At 35.6% G+C, this 20171-nt stretch overlaps 4 protein-coding genes and 1 pseudogene across 5 annotated transcripts in view; 3 read left to right on the top strand and 2 right to left on the bottom strand.

Annotated features, from left to right (window-relative positions):
• The window catches only part of LOC104784933 (ARGOS-like protein), a 1381-nt gene extending 1134 nt beyond the window's left edge, over positions 1 to 247 (top strand). The window contains exon 2 of one of the 2 annotated variants that reach the window (XM_019245646.1): positions 16 to 247. In XM_019245646.1, the coding sequence (XP_019101191.1) occupies positions 16 to 72 (57 nt within the window). In that variant the 3' untranslated portion in view covers positions 73 to 247. The other variant, XM_019245645.1, reaches the window with a different exon arrangement.
• On the bottom strand, positions 395 to 4278 carry LOC104784932 (ankyrin repeat protein SKIP35-like). The gene is made up of 5 exons (XM_010510040.1): positions 4186 to 4278; positions 3336 to 3947; positions 2027 to 2459; positions 1836 to 1956; positions 395 to 1365 (listed from the first exon to the last, which is right to left on the bottom strand). Exons 2-5 carry the CDS (start codon positions 3824 to 3826, stop codon positions 674 to 676), a joined length of 1737 nt encoding a protein of 578 aa, XP_010508342.1. The 5' UTR covers positions 3827 to 3947; positions 4186 to 4278; the 3' UTR covers positions 395 to 673.
• On the top strand, positions 8351 to 11978 carry LOC104784929 (guanosine nucleotide diphosphate dissociation inhibitor 1). Its single transcript, XM_010510038.2, has 13 exons — positions 8351 to 8583; positions 8951 to 9013; positions 9105 to 9188; positions 9306 to 9413; positions 9613 to 9785; positions 9878 to 9989; positions 10106 to 10186; positions 10299 to 10361; positions 10436 to 10537; positions 10761 to 10885; positions 11239 to 11449; positions 11533 to 11607; positions 11701 to 11978. Exons 1-13 carry the CDS (start codon positions 8497 to 8499, stop codon positions 11749 to 11751), a joined length of 1335 nt encoding a protein of 444 aa, XP_010508340.1. The 5' UTR covers positions 8351 to 8496; the 3' UTR covers positions 11752 to 11978.
• LOC104784928 (MLO-like protein 15) lies at positions 12133 to 15555 on the bottom strand. Its single transcript, XM_010510037.1, has 14 exons — positions 15343 to 15555; positions 15187 to 15244; positions 14748 to 14965; positions 14437 to 14553; positions 14152 to 14212; positions 13901 to 13995; positions 13718 to 13792; positions 13536 to 13624; positions 13396 to 13445; positions 13268 to 13308; positions 12978 to 13187; positions 12833 to 12900; positions 12676 to 12736; positions 12133 to 12589 (listed from the first exon to the last, which is right to left on the bottom strand). The coding sequence occupies exons 1-14, from the start codon at positions 15457 to 15459 to the stop codon at positions 12338 to 12340; spliced, it is 1512 nt and encodes a 503-aa protein (XP_010508339.1). The 5' UTR covers positions 15460 to 15555; the 3' UTR covers positions 12133 to 12337.
• LOC104784927 lies at positions 16306 to 18050 on the top strand (annotated as a pseudogene).

Genomic DNA, 20171 nt, shown 5'->3' with positions numbered 1-20171 from the left:
TCTAATTCCAAACATGTAGTAGTAACTTCTTCTTCTTCTTCTTCTTCTTCTTCTTCTTCCACTTTTATGTAAAACGTTTCTTTAATTGAAGAAATCCTTAAAAAAAAAACAGAGGAAGTTTTGTCTTGTTGTAATTTACTTTAAGGTTTCAGGGTAAGAGATTAATACTATTTCATTTGTAAAACTTTGTTTCTTGTTGATGCAGAATTATACAACTATATAAATAAAGAGAATTTAATTGTTTCCATTGTTTCTTGATTTTAACTTTTCTAATGGTTTGAAACAAAACCAGATGAGATTGGGACATTGTTTCTTTATAATAACTTAATATTGAAAGGCTTTGATTGCAGAGACTTAACGACTATGAGACAGAAGTAGTAACTTTGATTACAGATGAAGTAATGTAATCTGCATTGCTTTTATTTATAGATGAAATAATAATATATAAGGCTTTCATTATCATTCTCTCCCATGGTTTAGGATGCATAAAAGACAGATTTAGAGAGACTTGACAAAGACATTCCCATAGGAAGTTTTGATTCATCATCTCACAACCTGGATCAGAATCCAAAACCGTAGTGGTATGTTGTTTCTCAGTTCTTATTTTTTTCAACTATTGTAAGAAAACGACTTGTGTTAACGCCAATAGCTCAGATGCTGGATCCATAGTTGCTCAGTGTGAAGAAGCTTTGACCAAAAATAGAGGAAGGTGATGCTCCAAAACTGCCATGAGCTGATGATGACCTTTCTTTACTTCTTCTGAGGCCACATCGAACCCTTGAAGCTGTTTTGCGGCTTCAACAAGCTGTCCCCTTAGATTCTGTGAGAGCAGGCGCCCACCCGCCTTCACACACTCTCTGTACAGCGGCATGTAGGCGATTGCTACTCTCAATGGTGCTGGGAGATCCTTTAGACTTATTGCAGACTCTCCAAGTTTCAAAACCCTCATGAAATTCATAAAATTTTCCTGGCTTTCCCTCAATCCTTGGTTGAATGCAGCCTCTGACCAGTGTTTTTGGAGAAACGATTTAAGATGTGAAGGAACAGACTCGTCTTCTGACTTTGCAATGGTGTCTGCAACTGAATATGTGGCTACTGGATCCCGGAGGAAATCTGATTTTAGGAGAAACTCTACTCCGTAGAGGGAACCACCACTTCTTTCACCGGCTGCTTTGAGGATTTCAATGCTGAGAGCAGTGAGGACGGGTCTTGGTACATGAGGAAGGAGATAAGCAGCAACCTCGACCTGGCTGCTTGAAGTGGCGGCTGTGAGAGCTAAGCATAGCTCCATCTCACGGCAACCTCTTTTCACAAACCATTGAACAACTTGCATGCAACCTCTCTCCGCTGCTCTCATCAAGGGACCCAAGAAAGCAATCGCATGACCTTCTTCCACAAGGCAATTCATAGTTTCGATTNGAAATTCATAAAATTTTCCTGGCTTTCCCTCAATCCTTGGTTGAATGCAGCCTCTGACCAGTGTTTTTGGAGAAACGATTTAAGATGTGAAGGAACAGACTCGTCTTCTGACTTTGCAATGGTGTCTGCAACTGAATATGTGGCTACTGGATCCCGGAGGAAATCTGATTTTAGGAGAAACTCTACTCCGTAGAGGGAACCACCACTTCTTTCACCGGCTGCTTTGAGGATTTCAATGCTGAGAGCAGTGAGGACGGGTCTTGGTACATGAGGAAGGAGATAAGCAGCAACCTCGACCTGGCTGCTTGAAGTGGCGGCTGTGAGAGCTAAGCATAGCTCCATCTCACGGCAACCTCTTTTCACAAACCATTGAACAACTTGCATGCAACCTCTCTCCGCTGCTCTCATCAAGGGACCCAAGAAAGCAATCGCATGACCTTCTTCCACAAGGCAATTCATAGTTTCGATTTTACTATAATGCGAAGCAAAACCCAGGGCTAAGTCAACATCCACGTCTAAGCTATTCCTTTGAGCAATCTGTACCATGGAAAAGTTCAGTTAGATTGCACAAAGAAGCTTGCAAGCAATCATTAAGGATTAGATTTACCTGCAACAAGATGCGCACAAGTTCTGTGCTCCCAAAACGAGAAGCTTCAAGGAAGCACTGATTTACGTTATCTGCGCCTCCTTCCACCAACATACCAAGCAATCCATGAATGACAGTAGCTGAGATTCCAGAAGCCCAACCAGGATTAAACGAGGTAGAGAACAGCGTAAGCGGGAAGCAAGCTGCATCAAAGGCTTCTGTGAAATCCTTTCCTGATAGATGGTTTCCAGCAAGATCTAAGAACATCTTGAAAGCAGAAAGCTGGAGTTGGATCTCAGCAGCTGAGTCTTGGTTAGCTTTATCTCTAGGGCCCTGGCATCGGGAGTGAAAACCTATACATTTGAGGGCCCATTCAGTAAACTTTTGAACTTTGGCATCAGCTTCTGCTTTGAGGACCTCATCACCGTTACACTCTTGGAGACGCTCATGCAACCTGGAAACGCCGAGATGGAAAAATTATGACTGAGAGGAAATCAACATGACAATTACAATTGATTGAATATGAGCATTGAAGTTTAGCAGTAGAGCAAGAAATGTCTATTTGTGAGTTGTAACAATGGATACATCAAAGATACAAGAAAACATCATGGATTGCTTTATGTGAAAATAAATGGAAAGGAAAGTCTCACGAATTGTGAATGAATGTAACGCTACAAGCCAAACCAATTGCAGAATATGTTGAGACAAATGTTATTTTGGAAAACTGAAATGTTCTGGGGAGATTAGCATGTGTTCATGGAAGGAATTAAACGGTTTAACCTGTAAACATCTAAAGACAAGTTAAGGCTTCAATAAGATTAGGAAGCAAAGACATGCAGCACATTCAGCTTTTGCCATCACTATCACCTATCGATTTAAAAACTAGCACCTCTAGAGACCTACATAGCTACATCTCGTTCTTTTCTAATTCACCACACTCAATAGCACACTAGTTAAAAACTTCCTTGTTCTAACCAACTTTGAATCCGATAACCATGTAACAATTATATAAGAACACTCTAATAAGTCATAAGTATTGGCAATATATGTTTTTAAACAAACAAGACAAGAGGCAAGGGAAACCAAAAAGGCATTGATGAGATCTAATCCGAGAATTGTACAAGCAATATCAAAACCTTTCAATCAGCACAAAATTAACAAACTAGTTAAAACACTTGCAGATATAACCAATCACTGTAACAACTAGGACACAAATTGGTGAACGAATGAAGCAGAATAAAAAGCAAGGAATCATAACATAAACCCAATTCTCTACTAATAATCCAAAAATGCGTTGCCATCATCTAATGAGAGAACCAAATGTGTGTACCTTTGAGCCATAAGAGTTACAGTATCAGCAAGACTCGCAGTCCGGCTGTGGCAAGAAGAAACACAAGAAGCAAGAAACGAAGTCCTAAGCGTAGCTCTAGTATAGTCATGAGCACCACGACATATGATCTTCGAAATCAATCCCGTGATCCCCTTAAACTCGTGCTCAGTGCTCAAGAACCAAATAGAATCTAGACTAATACACAAGAAATCATTCAAAGTCTGAGGATCAGCAAGACGAATGAACCTCTCGGAAAGTTGCCAATCCTGTGAGCTAACAGAACCTTGGAAAAGTCTACCCAATTCGATTCTATCCTGTCTGTTAAGATGAGCATTATTATTATTACCCCTGCATTGCAGTTTCTTTGCACTACAACAAGCACAGCAATTGCTCGGTTGAGTTGTTGTAGCTATAAGAGGTGACGCTCTTGCAAAAACCACACCACTCCCTTCAGCTACTCCTTCCACCGTAACGATCTCTTGGTTCTCCATCCACCCCCAAACAACACACTAGAAGAGAGAAAGCAATAACCTTTACGATATTACCAATACCAGAAAAATCCAGACTTGTGCGGCGGAATCAGTAGCCACTCCTCAGATTGCTCCAAAGAGTCTGAATTTAAAGCAAAAAAGGTAGTAGTACTAGTCAACATAAGCATCGAAAACTAAAACAAAACAAAAAAAAATAAAAACTAGGCACTGATTCCAAGCAATCAGAATCCATGGCCGACCCAAGAAATTGTGAATTCGGGCCTGAGGATTGCATCGGATGAAAGAAGAAGAAAAATGCGAAATTGCAAATACATGACAAAGGAACATGAGAAATTTGACAAGGAGGGGAGCGAGCGAACCTGGACGAGATTTTTCATTGAGAGGTTACAACTTACGACGCTGCAAAATAAAAATAATTTATCAGAGATTTGTTTTCTCTTTTTTTCTTTTTGGAAAAAGAATTATATTTGTTTTCTCTTATTTTGGAATAAAAATAATTATATTTGTTTTTTCAAAGATTGATTGATTGATATGAGAAATTATTTTTCGTCTCTTCGTTTTCACTTAACTAAATTTGTTGTCTTTTTTGATTACTGAATTGTTTTAGACAATGGTAGCTATATTTCTTACAAACAAAAATAGTGGTCTTGGTCAATAAAAAGAAGAGCTTTGTCTTTTGTCTAGGCCATATTCAGATGAATTACATAACAAAACCGGGCTACTATGTGCCCTTGAATTTGTCTTTGTCGAATCTCCACCAAGCTGATGACATGGGTGTGAGAGGATCTGTTGAAGGTTAGAACTTAGAAAAATCAGGGGACTTGACCATACAAATTTATTGACAACACAATTCTCTTCCTTTGAGCTTCATCTTCTATATCGTTTCCAGTCCACATAAATGACATCCGGACCTCGTGACTGAATTAACTGTCTTTCTTTAATACTTTGGAACTCAACTGTTGATCTCCAATTGTTGGAAACAAACTTTGAATTATCGTTTTTTCCAACATTGTACTATTAGAGAGCGTTGTCTTTTTTCAACGTTGTATAATTAATTGTCTCTCATTTGATCAAGAGAGACGATCGCCGCTAGCTTTATATATTCCAAGTCCAACACACACTCGACCATCAGATAAAAACGAAAACTTTAAGTCCAACACACATTTTTAGAAGTTTCAATATTTATAATACTTTAAATTTTTTAAAAGATTCGAAATATAAGATTTGGACCTTTTAAAAGATTCGAAATATAAGATTTGAACTTTTTAAAATTTTTTAATATTTATAATATTTTAAACTATTAAATTTTAAAAATTATAATATTTAAAATTTTTTTAAAAGCTATGAACTTTTAAAAGTTTCAATATTTATAATATTTAAAATTTTGAAAAAAAAAAGTTAAATATTATAATATTTTTTTGAAAATTTTTAAAATTTTAGTTTGATCAAATAAAAAACCAGATTAAACCGAATAAAACTTTTAAAGTTAGATGTCTGATAAATCAAGCTTTCTTGCTCATTCGTTGTTGGAAACATATTAATTTTATTTATACTGGTTTGGAACCATTGTCTAAAAAATTTCTAGCCGATGTGAGATATAGGGGGGTGTATTGAATTTGATACTTTAGGAGATTTTGGGGTATTCTTAAATCTCTTGTTATTTAATTAGTGATTTTTAAAAATCATCTGAAATCTAATGTTATTGAATGTGAAATTTATAAAAATCATTTATAATCTCTTGTTATTCAATCAATCATTTATAAATCTCACCTCAAATCTACTGTTATTCAAAAAATCATAAATCTTTTAAAAAAATCTATTGACTGGGATTCTAGGAGACTTTGCAAACATTTTTAGTTCAAAAATATGTCTTCCAAAATCATACCTTTAAAGGTGAAACTTTAAAATATTTGTTTAAAAAATGATCTTCTTCGATCTCAAAAAAAAAAAAAAAAAAAAAAATCTTCGACATGTACAACTCCATGTTCTCAATATCACTCACCCATGAGATCATATCTCTACGGGCAAAAGATGGAGTTCCTTCGCTGGGTAAGCTCTCTTCTTTAATGGGTTTCTTCGAATTTTTCATTATTTGCAAAGTTTTTTTTGTGATTCTTACTGCCCTAGAATTATTGCGATGTGTACGTGCATTGAGAAATGATATTCGGGATCTCATGATTAAAGAGCACCCAGACCATATTATGAAATTTGAAGCTGAAGCCATATACATGATCGATGTCTTGGAAGAACATGGGGTAAGTACCTTCTGTGTATAATTCACTGTTTCAGAGGCTCTTACATTTTTAATTAGCGTTTTGGTTGGTTATGGTTTAGAACCATCTGCTTAATAGAAATTTTAAGATTTGGATCCTCTTTTTCTTTCACATGATAGGATGATATTGTTCAAAATTGCTATTGGGATTCTACCTGTCCTTTTGATTTAAGACGTGATTCCGATGCCATTCCCTCTGATGTGACCCTTCAATCCATAATCTTTGAGAGCCTTGATAAAAACAAATGGGATCGATGTCTCAGCGAGCTTGTTAAATATGCTGCTGAGCTCTGCCCACGCTCTGTTCAAGAAGCCAAGTGTATTTCTTAGCTGTATTATCTTCCATGTGTTTGCTTCAAGTATATTTTCTTAACTACATCATCCGTGTATGGTTTTTTGAGTCTTCTCTGACCCTCAACACTGTCTATAAGGATTAGAAAAGTAGGCTTTATGGATCAACAAGCCGTTTAAAGGTAGGCTTCTCTGATCACCCAAATATGATTCTTTTCTTTCCTTTTTGTATTCTAAAATCACCTAAAATTTAATAATCAAATCTCACCAAATCCCAAAATTCAAATCTCAAAATTCTACCAAAATATCAAAATCTCTCAAAATTATACTTAAATCTCTCAAAATCTTGAAATATTAAAATCCCAGCAAATCCCTAAAATATTAAATCCAATACATCCCTCATATTGTACATAGTTTTTTTATTTCCATAAATTTAGAATTTTCCTTTTTCTATAAAAATCTGGAAGTTTAAAAATTGTTAATTAATGACATGTTAAATCTTGATTGATTGTTTTAAAAAATCTTAATATAGAAAATTCTGGAAATTTTAAAAATGTTAATTTTGTGAGATGTCGAATTCCGATTGTATGTTCTAAATCCTAGGTGGACAGTCTTAGGAGCTTATAACTTTTACTTTTATTTAGTATAGATTATTTGAAGTTTATATACTATATTGAATAAATTGACATTTTATCTTTAATTAATAATTAAAAGTTCAGAAAATAAAAACAAAATAACTAAAATTCGAGGGCGAGACGAGTGAAAGTGTCGGAGGAAGGTGACATCATTTATATGTTAAGTTGTACAAATTATGTCCAACTATGAAATTAATGGTAGTTGTTTAAATTTTGACAAATTATTCAGTCAACAAATAACTGCTATTTTTTAACGTTATTATGTGTGAGTTTACTTGATATATTTTGGTTAAAGTTATAGATAATTGGTAATAGTTATAAAATACTATTATTTAATAAAAAAAATAAGATTTTTACCTTAATATTCTATTTACCTTAATATTTTTACATCATGGCTTGCAACAACTATTTTCTGTCTCTTGCATTATATTCTATTTACCTTAATATTTTTACAAATTTTGGTAACTTTACTATATAGATTTTGATTATTATTTTTACCCAGCTGATGAAGGATGCACTAATCGTCTCTAAGAAAGAAGGTTTCGATGTGTTCTCCGCTTTGGATGGGATGCACAATGAGAGTTTCTTGAAAGATTTGAAGTTTGATCCAGTAGGTGGAATGATGCATTACTACCTCTATAATTACCGTTTGAGAAGTGCACTGAAGCCATCAGAACTTGTGCTTCTTCTCTGATAACCTATTGATCAACAAATCTGAAATTTTTATTATTTAATATTTCTGTATCTAAACTACTTCTCCAATGCCTTTATACGTTACTGGGTCTAATTCTTTTTGGTAATGCGATTTTTAATTATTTAGAAGTGTGATTTTGTTACTTACTTACTTTGTGTGCATCTTTATTCATTGTTATTTCCCATCCTCGCTGCTTTACTCTAATTTCACCATCCCAATCACAAAGGGTCTCCTGTTATTTTCCATCCTTTCGGCTAATAAGTACATCAAAATGTTTTATACTTCAAAATATACAAACACATCCTGTTTTACATGCATCTCTACGAATTTAGCAATCACTCTCGCACATAATTTCATCTTTTGACATGACCTTTTCTTCTCTTTTTTTTTCTTCTTCAGTTTATTACTTTTATGACCTGATTTTTTTTTTACTTTTTAGTGTTGACTTCTCGTAAAAAAATAAACAGAAAACGTTTTTATCCTATATACATTTTGATTATATCCATTGTAAAAAAAACTCGAATATAGGAAAAAATAATTTCTTTTAAATAAAATAAAATAAAGAAAACTATTTAAAGGAAATTTTATTACACGTCGAAATAAATAAAAAAGGAAATTTATATTCGCCGGAGATTATTGATAAATAGACGGAACGCAAATACGCAATCACCGATCTCGCTCTGTCTTTCTCTCTCTCTCTCCATCTTCTTTAGACTACTAAAAAAAAAAGTCGGAGTCTTTTCTTCGGTGTGAGACTTTGGGGGGATCGGCTAAAGCTATGGATGAAGAGTACGAAGTCATTGTTCTGGGTACTGGTCTCAAGGAGTGCATCCTCAGTGGTCTTCTCTCCGTCGATGGTATTAAGGTCTCTCTCTCTTTCTCTTTCCTCCTCTTTCTCTTGTTTTGTTTCTCGCAACTTTTTCAATCCTATGTTTGATCCGGAGAACGGATCTTGGTGAGAACTCTATCTCGGATTATGTGTGGTCTTAGCTATGGTTTCCCGATTTTTAGGCGATTGCTCTGTGAGCTTCAACTTGGGGTTTTGATCATTGAACCAATCGGCCTCGCGATTTTTTACAATTTTGATACTTGTGTTTATTGAGAGATTGCGGAAAAACACTAAATTTCATGATGTGAATGATAGATGCCTTCTAGCTGACTTTGTCTTCAATCGATAATAAGCTAAGTTTACTTCTTTTAAGTAATCTAATGATGTGTTGTATTCCGAATAGGTACTTCACATGGACAGGAATGATTACTACGGTGGAGAGTCAACATCTCTTAATCTCAATCAGGTCTAATCTATACTCTCTTAAGACTTTTTTTTTGGTATGATAAGTTATGGTTTAGCAAAGCGTTATTGATGTTGCTTTGTTTTTTTTACAGCTGTGGAAGAAGTTCAGGGGAGAAGAAAAGGCTCCTGCTCATTTAGGCTCTAGCAGAGACTACAATGTTGACATGATGCCTAAGGTATCTATCATCATATTTGCTGCTTTCTAGCTTTATCCTCTCTTTGCTAGCCTTTTATTGTGCTAATAATTTCGGATTACTTACTTAACTCTTCTCTCTCTCAATGTGGCGGACCAGTTTATGATGGCCAATGGAAAGCTTGTTCGTGTCCTTATTCATACGGATGTGACTAAGTACTTGTCTTTTAAAGCTGTTGATGGAAGCTATGTTTTTGTCAAAGGCAAGGTACAGTGACGACTCATTCTCATTTGATCTTGTGACTCATTTCTCTTCCTTCTTTTTTCCCATAGATTTCAAGTGTGCATCTTTCTTTCTCCCATTCTTTCTGTTGGTTAAAAGCTTTTCACTGAAGATTCTAGCTGCAGATTTTTGCAGCTTAAGTAATTTTTCTTTCTCTAGATACTTTACTGTTTATATCCTGCAGGTCCAAAAGGTGCCAGCAACTCCAATGGAGGCCCTCAAATCTCCTCTTATGGGTATTTTTGAGAAACGCCGAGCTGGAAAGTTTTTCAGCTATGTTCAGGATTACGACGAGAAGGACCCAAAAACACATAATGGAATGGATTTGAGAAGAGTTACAACGAAGGAGTTGATTGCGTAAGCTGATGTTCTTTTGTTTCATCATTATGGTGTTGTCAATATTTGATTTAGACTATCTGCTGCTAACTATTAAGATTACATTTTGGCAGGACATTCGGTCTTGGTGAAGATACTATTGACTTTATTGGTCATGCGGTGGCACTTCACTGTAATGACAATCATCTCCACCAGCCTGCCTATGATACTGTTATGAGAATGAAGGTGAATTGCTCTTGTGGGACTGTAAACTATGGCTCTCCCCCCCTTGTTTTAACATTCTTGCATTTATCTCTGAGTTAAGCATTTTTTGACACTGTTTGCTTGAAATGTTTTATCAGCTTTATGCGGAGTCCCTTGCACGTTTCCAAGGAGGTTCACCATATATTTATCCTCTCTATGGGTTGGGAGAATTGCCTCAGGTTTGTCTTTATCGTTATATACATGCTTTATGTGGTTGGTGCACCTATTCTGATGATTTGGATGTGTTTTCTTGAATCTATTTGATTTTATTTCTTCTTTTTCTTGGTTTAGGCATTTGCACGGCTTAGTGCTGTCTATGGTGGGACATATATGTTGAACAAACCTGAGTGTAAGGTATGTCTTTGGCTTCCTTATCTTTGCAGCTGTTTGCTTCAATCGTTCAGCAACTGATGTTGCTTCTATAACAGGTAGAGTTCGATGAGGAGGGTAAGGTTACTGGTGTTACATCTGAGGGAGAGACTGCCAAATGCAAGAAAGTTGTCTGCGATCCATCTTACCTGCCCAACAAGGTAATGACTGCGACCACAAGTTACACTGTTATTTAGGTTTGTCTGATGTTCTCCATTGGAGCAAGAAGCTCTCTTTATTTTTTTTGTTGGATGCATACAGTTCCCATCTGTGATTTCTGGTCTGTTAATATGTGAGCCTGTTAGGCATATTAAAATCTCCCACTGTTTCCTAATTATGTATGTTAACATAATATTGATATGTTTCATAATCCAATTAAAAAAGGTCAGGAAGATTGGAAAGGTTGCTCGGGCAATTGCTATTATGAGCCATCCTATTCCAAACACCAATGATTCTCACTCAGTGCAAGTCATCCTACCCCAAAAACAATTGGGCCGCAAATCAGACATGTGAGTTCTCTTATTAATGCTTTGGTTCCACTTATAGAAGTAAATGAGTTTGAATGACTTGAAGGAACAGAAACTTCGATTTGCATAGATTTGTTCTCTGTGATAGCTAAGCTTTGTCTGAATTATGCTCTTGAGCTTGCTGAGATACCTTTCTTCATTCAAAACTGTAGCTGAGAGGTAAAATTTAGATGGATTTCTCTTTAGACGAATGTTGGCAAGAGACTCTTCTCAACACTATATTTTCTTGATTACAGGACATTTTCAAACACTATAAAACCTTGCATTGTGTAAACATTGAGTCTATTGGTATGTTGTTTCTCGGCTCATAATTACATTTATATTGTAACTGACAGGTATGTCTTCTGTTGTTCGTATTCACACAACGTTGCTCCCAAGGGAAAATTCATAGCATTTGTGTCGACAGACGCTGAAACTGATAACCCTCAAACCGAGCTCAAGCCTGGAATCGACCTTCTTGGTCCTGTTGATGAGCTGTTCTTCGACATCTATGATAGATATGAGCCTGTTAACGAACCCACTTTGGACAACTGCTTCATTTCAACGGTTAGTGTAGTTATCCTTTTTTTTTGTGAGCTTCCTAAAGTTGGCTGGTTTGTAATAACATATTTTTTTCATGTGCTAAACAGAGTTATGATGCTACAACACACTTTGACACAACTGTTGTTGATGTGTTGAACATGTATAAACTGATCACTGGAAAGGTACTGTTCCAGAATCACAATTATATTTGTTTTATTGATGAACCGCTGCATCTTTTGCGATTGGGATGTGATCATTTTCTTTTTGTGTTGCAGGAATTGGATCTAAGTGTGGATCTTAACGCAGCTAGTGCTGCAGAGGAATGATGGAAACAAATTTGCAAGCTCTGTCTCTCTTCTCTCTCTGTACTATCACCATGATGTATAATCGGTTCTCTTTCGCCCCTCGTTATGTTGTCTGTTAGATGCAGATTTTATCGTTATCACCAGTTTCCCTTTACCCTGTTTTTATAAACGCAATGTTAAAACCAAAAATGTTGGATTTCGTGGTTCCTGTTTGGAGTGACATCTAACAGAGAATCCTCTTTTACTTCTTTCTTTGTTCGCTGCATTTATAGTTTAAAGAAATGTTATATAGCATTTCTTCTAGATGTTTGATCATCAAATTGGAGGCTGTAAAGAAGAGTTAGGTCCGATGTTTATACTAATGTCGTCTATAGGTCGAGACTAGTAGTACCCGTTGTTACATGTAGAAGATCATTTTATGATACTGACGGAATCTTAAAGATTTTCCAAAACCAAAGGCTTGTTTAGAAAGCACATCGTTCGTTTGTTTGATCAATTGACAAAAGAGATTCAGCATCTTTGCTGTACATATTTCTTACAACACTGTTAAATCAGTTTTCGATACTAAACAAAGTCTCACGAAGTTTTTGTCTGATGGAAGCTTTTGTTAATCTTTCTCAACAATCTCTGATGTTTTCCCAACGTGCTGGTTTTGTTGAGACGAGCCTTTTCCTAGCAACGACTGCAACTGAATAGACCGAGGTGAAGGAGTAGCGGCAAGAGGGTTTGGACTGCCACCATGACTGCTACCTGCCTGAGTTGAACTTTTCTTCACTTCCTTTCTAGCCGTTTTTGCCCATCCAACAAGTTGTTGCTGTGTCTGCTCGTTGAATATTGCACCTTTGTATGAACTTCCCATCTTTTCACCAAAAGAAGAAGGTGTGGTTTTGAGTTTGTGTCTTTGTCTAGTTGATATCAGAACACAAGGAGATATAAAATCTATACCTGAGTGACAAGTGCGTAGAGCGGTAAGGTACTATAACTGCAGAGAAGCTGAACCAATGCCCTGAAAAACAGAGTCAAAAGATTCTACATATCAAGATCAAGAAACTTTTAAGGAGATAGATTTAAGAAGCGTTGGCGATATAATGGCTACTATTACCCGATGATGAGTCTTGGAATTATGAACTTGACATGTCCCATGATGCAAGAATCCCAACCATATTGAAACTGTTGTAACAGTTGCCAGCGTTTAATTGATATCTTCTAGAATGGTTTAGATAGACTTATGGTACAAGTAAACTTACGAGGATAAAGAAGAAGTAGGCTAATTCAAAGGAGTTCTGGAAAAGAATGAAATGGATCAAGAAGAGAATTAGCCGGGGACTTTGAAACCAGAACAAATCATCTGATGGTCGGACAACCAAATCTCCTTCAACAGCAACGTGTTTCTCTGCAACGTCATGAGCCAAATCTGTGATGATATGCTCCAACTTCGTCCCCACGGCAAGCAAAAGCTGAGGGGATAACAAGTTTAGGGTCAAGATGGGTTTGAAGAATATATATTAGACATGGTGGAGCGGTTTCAGGGACTTACAATCAATGGAATAAAAGCTATCCAGAAGTAAACATGCCATGCTGCAAGAAATATAGAATCGAATTGATGATGATTAACCGAAAGAAAACTTTGTGGATCAAAGTTAATTAAAAGAAGTCATCTCTCACCAGCAATGTTTAGAAGCAAGAAGAAAACCACAAATACCCAAAGGTACCAACTGCGAGATTGATATATACATTAGAACAGAATCAAGAATAGCATTTCCAGTTAAGTATGTTTTTCTTAGAAAATCTTAGAAATCTTTTACCTGATACCGACAACTTTCTTGAAATCGGAATTAAGGGCACGCATTAAATACTTATGGAAATTGAATTTTGGGTTGGTCTTGCAATGAGTCTAATAGGAAAGAAGAGAAAAGAAGAAGTTGTTTTGATTTTTTTGTAGATAGAAACTCAGTTCTAAGGACGAATCAAAATACGAGATACATACCGTGACAAATCCTAGCCTCATCGTGATGTAATCCGATTTATTGACTGACGCAAGAAACTGTTTCATAAATGATTGCTGCATGGGGCAATAACACACTCAAAAACTCAAAACTTTTGCAAATCATGCCTTGAGGATTAAGATACCTTTGTAGAAAAAAAAAGCAAAAAAAAAAAAAAGACTCACCACCCATCCAAAGCAAGCATCAGCTTTTCCAACCCCAAGAAATCGTGTCCTGATGAATTCGTGTTCTTGAACGTGTGTGAATTTCTTCTGGATCACTGTGTAGATATATATATATGTATATATGTGTATAAAAAGGGTTAATNATTATAGTTATGCTCAAAATAAAAAACTCTTAAGACCCTGAAAAAAAAAAAAAAAAACCATTCTAGTAAAGTAAAATATGTCTTTATTTTTCCAAGTTTCTTTTATACCGTGGTCTGTGTTGTGGTCCTTCTCTGATACTTGATCCTCCCATTTTTTCCATTGCATTATCTATGCCAATAACATTATGTTATAATCATTAGACAGTATTAACAATATCTTTATTAGGCTATATATATAAACAATATAAGTAAGCAATTGCATCTTGTAGTGTGAGCTTTGGTTTTAGAGTTTAGGATTTGTACGTTCAGTGTGATATTCATTAGTGAATAAAGATAGACAGATATATTAATATTTTTGAAGTAAGGTACGTAATTAAGTAAGTAAATATTTACCTTCATGGTACCAAAAACAATGGTCAAGAGGCAGAAAATAATGTGGGAAACAGCTAATACGAAGATGAATATATGAAGCTCGTGCAGAGCTGATAACGACATTAACGGCACCTTCCCCTGAATTTCAAAACAAAAATATATATCATATTATAGACGATCTATGTCAAATCTATGCACGTCTTCTAATCCAATCATTGAGAATGTAACATATGCTGATAACGTGTAAGACTAAAGAAATTACAAAAGGAACAAAAAAAGAGATAAATCTTGGGTTTGACCCCAAAACAAAAACTAAAAAAGGGGTAAATTACCTTTTGGGAGCAGTAGTCGCCGGCAGCGGAATCTCCGGCTAGGAGATGACGGCCGGTGAAGCTGAACTGGAAATGGGAGGAGTCTTTGAGGGACTTATCATCCTTTGGTTTTTCACAAGGGAGGAACTTTTCACTTAGGTCCTTTGATATGCAAATTTTTGCTATTTTAGACTGGCTTACTGATAGTAGCAACGATATGAACCCTAGTAACATAAGCTCTGTTGCCGATTCAAGATTTTTTGTAAGAATCTTGTTAGAAGGATGATCAAAAACTATATTGCCAATGATTTCATTTAATAATGGGTTAAATAAACGGGGGTTGATGTTGCACTTTTCAAAACAAATGAGCTAATATAATCTAGGAAATTATGTAGATCGACAAAAAAAAAAAAAAATCTAGGAAATTATGTAAATGTTGGGCTAAAACATGATATGTCACCTTCTTTGATCTTCTGTAATGCCCCAAAAAGCTGTTTCTGATCCTTCTTCCGAAATTGCTATATTACACATGTAATCATTTAGTCGACAACAAATATTTATATATAGAAACAAACACATATATAGAGATTTGTGTGTATATATATATAATATATACCTTTCCGGCACGATGGAGGAGACGCTCGACGGCGAAAGAGATGGAGACGATGACGGAGCAGACGAGAGCAACCACCCATGTTGGCGTGAACTCTAAGGTCGTTCCTCCTCCCGCCATTATAGCTCCGGTGATTCTTGATTTTCTTGATCCATCATGTAGTGCATTATATAATGAGAGTTGATTAGCTTAGTTGACCAAGTCTATATGTATTTCGATTTTCAAAATGTACCATCTTATTCCTTAGAACGTGTCTTTTATACTATATTTTAAAAAGGTTCACATTCGGTAGGTGATATTCATTTTTATGGTTTTTTTCTTTCTTTTTTTATAAAGTGTAGGTTGTATTCATAATTCATACACATCATATACTGATACATTGTATATACGGTGTAATGTAATGTATGAGGTGTCAGTGTGTGTATGTCCTCTATCTATGTTTGAATTTTTCTGACTATACTTATTTGTAACAGTTAATATCATAGAGATGAGTATTATATTGCATATAAGAGGATGATGATAAATATTAATGTTACGGAGACGTCAAGAGTTAACTGAGGTCTGTCTAACCCCAATTTTTAATTTGGCTTTGTCAAAGGTCTAAACCGCATTATCTAAGGACAATTCTTTAAATTAGTAGAAGAAGATCAAACACCAAATAGACTACTATAGTAATTAATACGTCCCCCTATGGCCCCTATCGATTCATCAAACTTCACATACCATACATTTAACCGATCTAAACCAAACGACCGATGAACCAATTGACCGGTCAATCGATAGCAACATCAACATGTATTTTATAACTCGGTCGGCTGTATCAAATTGTCCAATTATATTTTTTAAATCACTTGGGCCAATTCAACCAGCCCACTTTAGCTAAAATTGGCCTCCTATGTAACGAAGTAAGGCCCGTTTAAAAAAATTGAAAAATTAGGGTTACGAAGTAAAAACCCTAAACCCATTTTTTCGACTTGTTTGTTTTGTTCTTCTTCTTCAGCGCCGCTCACTATTTCTCTCTCTCTCTCTTTCTCTCAGACTTCCTCTTCATCTCAAGTAAGCTTCTCTCTTTGATCTTCTTCCTTTTAGTTTCGTTTCTAATTGTAAGTCTTCTTTGATTCATTGCAAGTTTGGTTGTTATATGTTCGTGAGATCGATATAAACCTGATCGCTCAGGTTCTATTGTAGAATATTCATTTTGATTAGCCTCTTTATGATATCGTTGAGTTTCATGATCTTCGCTTCTGTTGGTTTTCAATCATTGTCATAGATGCTCCTGCCTTGCTTCGATTTCTACCCTTTGATAGTTGTATTGCTCAAAGGTGTCATTTTTATTTTGTTTTGATTAGATTTATAACTTATAATTTGCTTTGTATTTGTAGGAGAAATGGCTGAATCCAAGGTAGTGGTTCCAGAGTCTGTCTTGAAGAAGATCAAGAGGCAAGAGGAATGGGCATTAGCCAAGAAAGAGGAAACTGTTGCTGCCAAGAAGAAGAGTGTTGAGACCCGCAAGCTTATCTTCAAGAGAGCTGAGCAGTATGCCAAAGAGTACGCGGAGAAGGTAAAAGAGACATGCTTTTCTTGGTTTTGGAAGTAATTAAGATGACTGTTTTTGTTGATGTTTGTTCTAATGTTGTATTCTTTGTTTTAGAATAATGAGTTGATCCGTTTGAAGAGGGAGGCTAAGTTGAAAGGAGGGTTCTATGTCGACCCAGAGGCTAAGTTGCTCTTTATCATTCGTATCCGTGGGTATGTGTTTTACTATTATGTTCACAGTCACATACATACTGCAAACAGTTTCTGTTGTTTCATGTACATGGTTGTTTGTGTTTTTTGCAGTATCAATGCCATTGACCCAAAAACCAAGAAAATTCTGCAGCTCTTGCGTTTGAGACAGGTAGGGTTTCATAGATTGTTATGTTCATCTAGTCCCATACCTTTTGTTAGTCTGATAGATCTAGCAGTCTTATGTTTCAGGAAGTTTACATGTGTTATACATTTGTGCAGATCTTCAATGGTGTGTTCCTTAAGGTGAACAAGGCAACAGTCAACATGTTGCGCCGAGTTGAACCTTACGTGACTTACGGGTATGTAATCTGACTCTCTCTCTATCTCTCTCTCTCTCTCTCTCTGTATATATATATATATGTCTACCATGAGAATGCGCTGCTGTAACCGAATGATATCTCTGGTGTAGATACCCAAACTTGAAGAGTGTTAAGGAACTGATCTACAAAAGGGGATATGGAAAGCTGAACCACCAGAGGATAGCACTTACCGACAACTCTATCGTGGATCAAGCTCTAGGAAAGCATGGTATCATCTGTGTGGAGGATCTGATCCATGAGATCTGACTGTTGGACCTCACTTCAAGGAAGCCAACAACTTCCTCTGGCCATTCCAATTGAAGGCACCACTCGGTGGCCTCAAGAAGAAGAGAAACCACTACGTCGAAGGTGGTGATGCTGGAAACCGTGAGAATTTCATCAACGAGCTTGTCAGGAGAATGAACTAATGAAAGCTTCTTCTTCATCTTTTTACCTATTCCATAGATTTTGGGATCTGAGTTTTTGTTTTGTTCCAGTTATCAGAGACTAGTTATATTTTATCAGAGATAGTGTTCATTTTCGTTTGCCATCTGTTGGCTTTTTACTTTGTGTTCTTCTCAGCAAATTGAATTTTTGGCTTTAAGTTTACGGTCATACTAGGTCCTCACTCCCCTGAGAAATCCAGTATGGACTTGTTGGTTAAATAATTCCGGTCAATCAGAGAATCATGGATAGATGTTAGCATTAGTTCCACTATATCGTTCATGGAAGAAATATGCTAACTACACAACCCAAACCCTTAGTAACACACTTGTAAGCCAAGCCTACTTTATTGCATTGGCTTAACTCATAGAATAATGCGACTGTAAAATGAATTTTACATCTAATTGCCAACTCGTTCTTGTATTGTAGTTAGAAGCAAGCAAGCAAGCCCTTAGTTACTTATATAAAAGTTATAAACCAAAATGTAGTTTTTAGTGCTATTAAAAATTTACTCTTATACATGATATGGTCTTCTAGAAGAAAAGAAAGTGAAACACTTTAGTAACCGTAAAGAAGACAAAAGCTAGAAACGAGAGGTCTGGACGACAAGTGCTTGCCAGTTTCGGCCCACTCGTCTCCTTCCCCATAAAGGTGATAACTCCCCCCCAAAAGGGAAAAATATCAATGCTCTTCTAGAACCCTTATCCCTATTTTTCTTCTTTTGATTTTAATCTATTATTTATTATATAGCTTTTTGGTTTCACTTTCAGAATAATTAGAAACCACTTCATAGTTGTCGTAAATCAATCAACCTTCGTTGAAAAAAAAAAAAACACGACCTCTTTAGTTTCGTGTTGATTTCGAATTCTTTTCTCTATAGCACATCCATCATCCGTTTAAGGAAAGTAAAACATAATTAACGACATTTTAGTTGTTTTGTCTTTGTCGAGACAAAAAGTCTCCCTAGTTAACTTTTAGGGTTATATGCGAAACAAAACGATCTACTTATTCAAAGAAAATATACGTTATTAATTAACAATTGTTTTACCTTCACTAGACAATATTTTTTTTTTTAATTATACAATAATTCGTGATGAGTAAAAGTTACGAAAGCTGATAGAAAGAAAATACGTACTAATTAAGTAGAGTAGAGAGAGTGATAATAAGAGAAAGGACAGTGGACATAACAAGAAAAGACAATGCGATAGAGGGGCAATGGACCAGCCTCTATTCATGTCCGACGACCGCATTATTACTATGATCTTTTTTTCCGTATTCTTTTTTCCGTATTCATCGTCCACTACTTTAATTTTATTCTTTTTAGCGATGATCGTATCGCTTACATCCAAATTAAACATGTTTTTATAAATTTAAACTGACCTATGACGAAAATATATCAATTTAAACCAATCTATAACAAAACATTGCGTGAATCTGGGGGATGCCAAAACGCTATAAAATAATTTTTGACTACTTCATCGCAGTTCCCAGTAGTTTTAAAGACTTCATCGGAGTATATTCTAACCTTTAAAGTAGCTTTGAACTCGTTTGTACCAGCTACCATTTAAGGTTTATGAATTCAAATCGGTTTGACAAAAACAAAATTGTTTCTATTATTAGTTTTTTTCTATAATTGTTCTAAACAAATTAGATTCATAATCTGTTCGAGATAAAAACCAAAACATAATAATTTGTATCATCTCCGGCATTGGTATTCTTTTTTTCTTTATAAGATTCTCTTCTTTTATTTTGGTAAGATTCTTTGTAGATATACTAGTCTCTCTGTATATGTACGTGTGTGTAGCGTGCGTATGATTGTGTAAATAGATTTTTGGATGTCAACAATAAAACTAAAATCTGGTCATAATTTGTGAGCAATTTCATCTTAAAAAATCAGTTACTAAAAATGATCCATGAGTGACTTAGCATGAGAGGTTCGATATACACTTAATTAAACACTTTTTACATAAACAAAAGATTTGCAACTCCGCGAGACATACATTTGCGTCGGTGCAACGCAAAAAATCTACGTGGTCAGCGTATTAATAATATTTTCTTCGGAAGAATCAAAAGCCAATGTATCCATGAGCACTTCTAGAAGGCTATAAAGGAGCAAACCCTTGTAATCGGTCAATTAATATTTATTCATATATGTAACTGGCTAACTGCCCTCACAAATTAAAAACACATGCATGATGATATATATATTAGATACGTATATATATTAAAACTTTAACAATTATGCACAATAATTTCGGAAAAAAAAATAAGAAAAGAATCTATATATGTGTACCTATTGGT

Source organism: Camelina sativa, chromosome 5 (genome assembly GCF_000633955.1).
Source record: "Camelina sativa cultivar DH55 chromosome 5, Cs, whole genome shotgun sequence".
Classification (NCBI taxonomy): Eukaryota; Viridiplantae; Streptophyta; class Magnoliopsida; order Brassicales; family Brassicaceae; genus Camelina; species Camelina sativa.
This window is presented reverse-complemented; position numbering and strand designations above follow the sequence as displayed.